Raw genomic sequence first — 2,367 nt, 5'->3', positions numbered from 1 at the left:
CCGACCCGAACTCTTAAAATAGTATGGCGGGCCTTAACTTCTCAATCTGAGGCAGGAATAAAACCATGATCCTTTTAGCCTAAATTTCATACTTTTAGCATTTGTTTCATCTCAGAGTATTCTTCTTGGTTTTCTTGATGAAAGAATGAATGATACATAACAGAGTTTACACTCTCACAAGTATTGTGTTAAGTGGTAAGGCGCTTATTGAAGCATGCTCATGCCATCATCACTAGATTCCTTCTGTATTGGGATAATATTTTTGGCTTGATAAGTTAGAATTTTTTGCGAGCTAAAGTGTGTGTGCACTTTCTCATCCTTGGTGGCTCTCTTAATGTTTGCTACAGTCGACATGTGGAGGTGTAAGTGTCCCAAATCATGTTTGTGTTAACATTGAGATAGAATGAAAGCCCCCCCCCCACAAAAAGAAAAAAAAAAATTGGATTCGTATCAAGAATGAAAATAAATGGGCTATCCATGCATCCCTGGGCTGTTACGTATAATGTGATTGGATTTAGCTTCGTATCTTCAGCCATTGAAACTACTAAGGAAATTAAGAGGTAACTTCCAAAGATACAAACCCACTAAAAAAAAAGGCCCAAATAAACAAAGATTCTCGGTCTCAAAAGTTACAACGCCACCATATAAAGGGAGGAAAGCCCTAGCATCAACCATAGAAGAAATCAGAAAACCAAAAAACCAAAAACCTAGTAACCTTTTCACAAACCGATTCTTGAAAATCATGGAAAACCGAAGATTTTTTTCACAAAACGTTGCAGAAGATATCGTGCATGACGTACTAAAAAGACTCCCCGTCAAATCTCTACAGCGATTTAAGTCTGTATGCAAACCATGGTGTTCTCTGATTTCAAGCTCTGAGTTTGCCAAAGCACGCTATGACGAAGCCAACGAGCCTAACAGTATGACCCTTTGGAGATGCGCCTGCATTGAGCAAAGTGATGAAGAAATAAATTCCAGTGTCTTCTCCATCATAGATTACAATGGCTTCATGCTCGAAGTGAAATCTCTCGACTTTCCTCCAAGGTATGAAGGCATAACACCTGAGATCTTCGGCTCTTGCAACGATTTCTTACTTGTTTATTGTCGTCCTCATCTTTATCTGTGGAACCCATCTTCTGGTACACATAATATGTTTGAATTATACTATCATATTGACACGGATAATATACTCATGTGTGGACTTGGTTATGATTCTTCCTCTGATGATTACAAGGCTGTTTTTGTATCTCATTTAGTAAGTCCACCAGGCTCACCCAACAGTGGTTATAGTTTTGAATCTATCTTTATCTCTCACTACTCTTTCAGGACCAATACTTGGAAAGATATTGATTACAGTGATTTTCCTTACAATTTTTATTTTGACACACAAGGGGTTACTTTGAATGGAGCTCCCCATTGGGTTCTTCGCCGTGAAGAATATGATATGGAAGCCTATTCTAAATCCGTAACCGTAGTACTGGTTTATTTTGATCCGGCTAAAGAAGACTTTTATGAGCTGCCATTACGATGCATGTTAGATAAGGATTCAAAGTTTGAGCTGGGGGTTTTAGGTGGATGCCTTTCTCTAACATACGATCCCAATGGAAGCCACTTTGAGACTTGGGTAATGAAGAAATATGGGGTGGAAGAATCTTGGGAAAAATTGTTTGTCATTCCCCATTTTGAGGAGCGTCTGAGGCCATTGTGTTTCACTAAAAACAATGATGTTTTAATGGAGGTGATGTGTTTCACCAAAAACAATGATGTTTTAATGGAGGTGAACAGAAAGAAAATAGTCATCTATAATCTTTTAAACAATTCTTATAAAAGAACTGTGATCTCAAATATAGAGTCAGATGACTCATATTATTCTCGTGGGTTTGAACTTGGTGTATATGTGGAGAGTGGTTCTTCCATAAGATGAGCAAAGGTTATGAACACAAGATCACAACACAGTGGCAGAAAAGAGAGTAAGTGCAAATACAAGATCGATGAGATTATTGTCAACATTTGCAAAGGTTTAACATATATAGAAGAGGGCTACTCCAACTTTCTACCTCATTTTGGAAATCCAACAAAAGAAGGAAAAACGATGGCAAAATTTAGGGTTTTTTTTTTTTTTTTTTACTTGTAGAAGATGAGGAGAATATTAATTAATGTTAGTTTTAGTAGGCCGGCTCAACAATTTTGGGTCCTTAGGTAGTGGGCCATTTTTTATATTAAAATATTAATTAAATAATATTTATTAAATTTTTTATTTTTTTTAAATTTATTTTTTTTATATGCAAAATTACTAATTAAGTTTTTATATTTAAGTTCCTCTAATATTTATTTTTTTGAAAATTTTCATATCTAGATAAATATTTT

At 35.7% G+C, this 2,367-nt stretch overlaps 1 protein-coding gene across 1 annotated transcript; it reads left to right on the top strand.

Annotated features, from left to right (window-relative positions):
- The first annotated feature begins 742 nt into the window (after positions 1-742).
- Positions 743-1,924, top strand: LOC126690327 (F-box/kelch-repeat protein At3g23880-like). The gene has a single exon (XM_050385434.1). It carries the CDS (start codon positions 743-745, stop codon positions 1,922-1,924), a length of 1,182 nt encoding a protein of 393 aa, XP_050241391.1.
- Positions 1,925-2,367: the final 443 nt, after the last annotated feature.

The sequence above is a fragment of the Quercus robur genome, chromosome 6 (assembly GCF_932294415.1).
Source record: "Quercus robur chromosome 6, dhQueRobu3.1, whole genome shotgun sequence".
Classification (NCBI taxonomy): domain Eukaryota; kingdom Viridiplantae; phylum Streptophyta; class Magnoliopsida; order Fagales; family Fagaceae; genus Quercus; species Quercus robur.
Note: the sequence above shows the minus strand (reverse complement) of the source record. Positions and strands in the feature narration are given on the sequence as shown.

Excerpts from the sequence above, each read along its gene's own strand:
- LOC126690327 (XM_050385434.1), top strand. The coding sequence starts at position 743 with ATGGAAAACCGAAGATTTTTTTCACAAAACGTTGCAGAAGATATCGTG.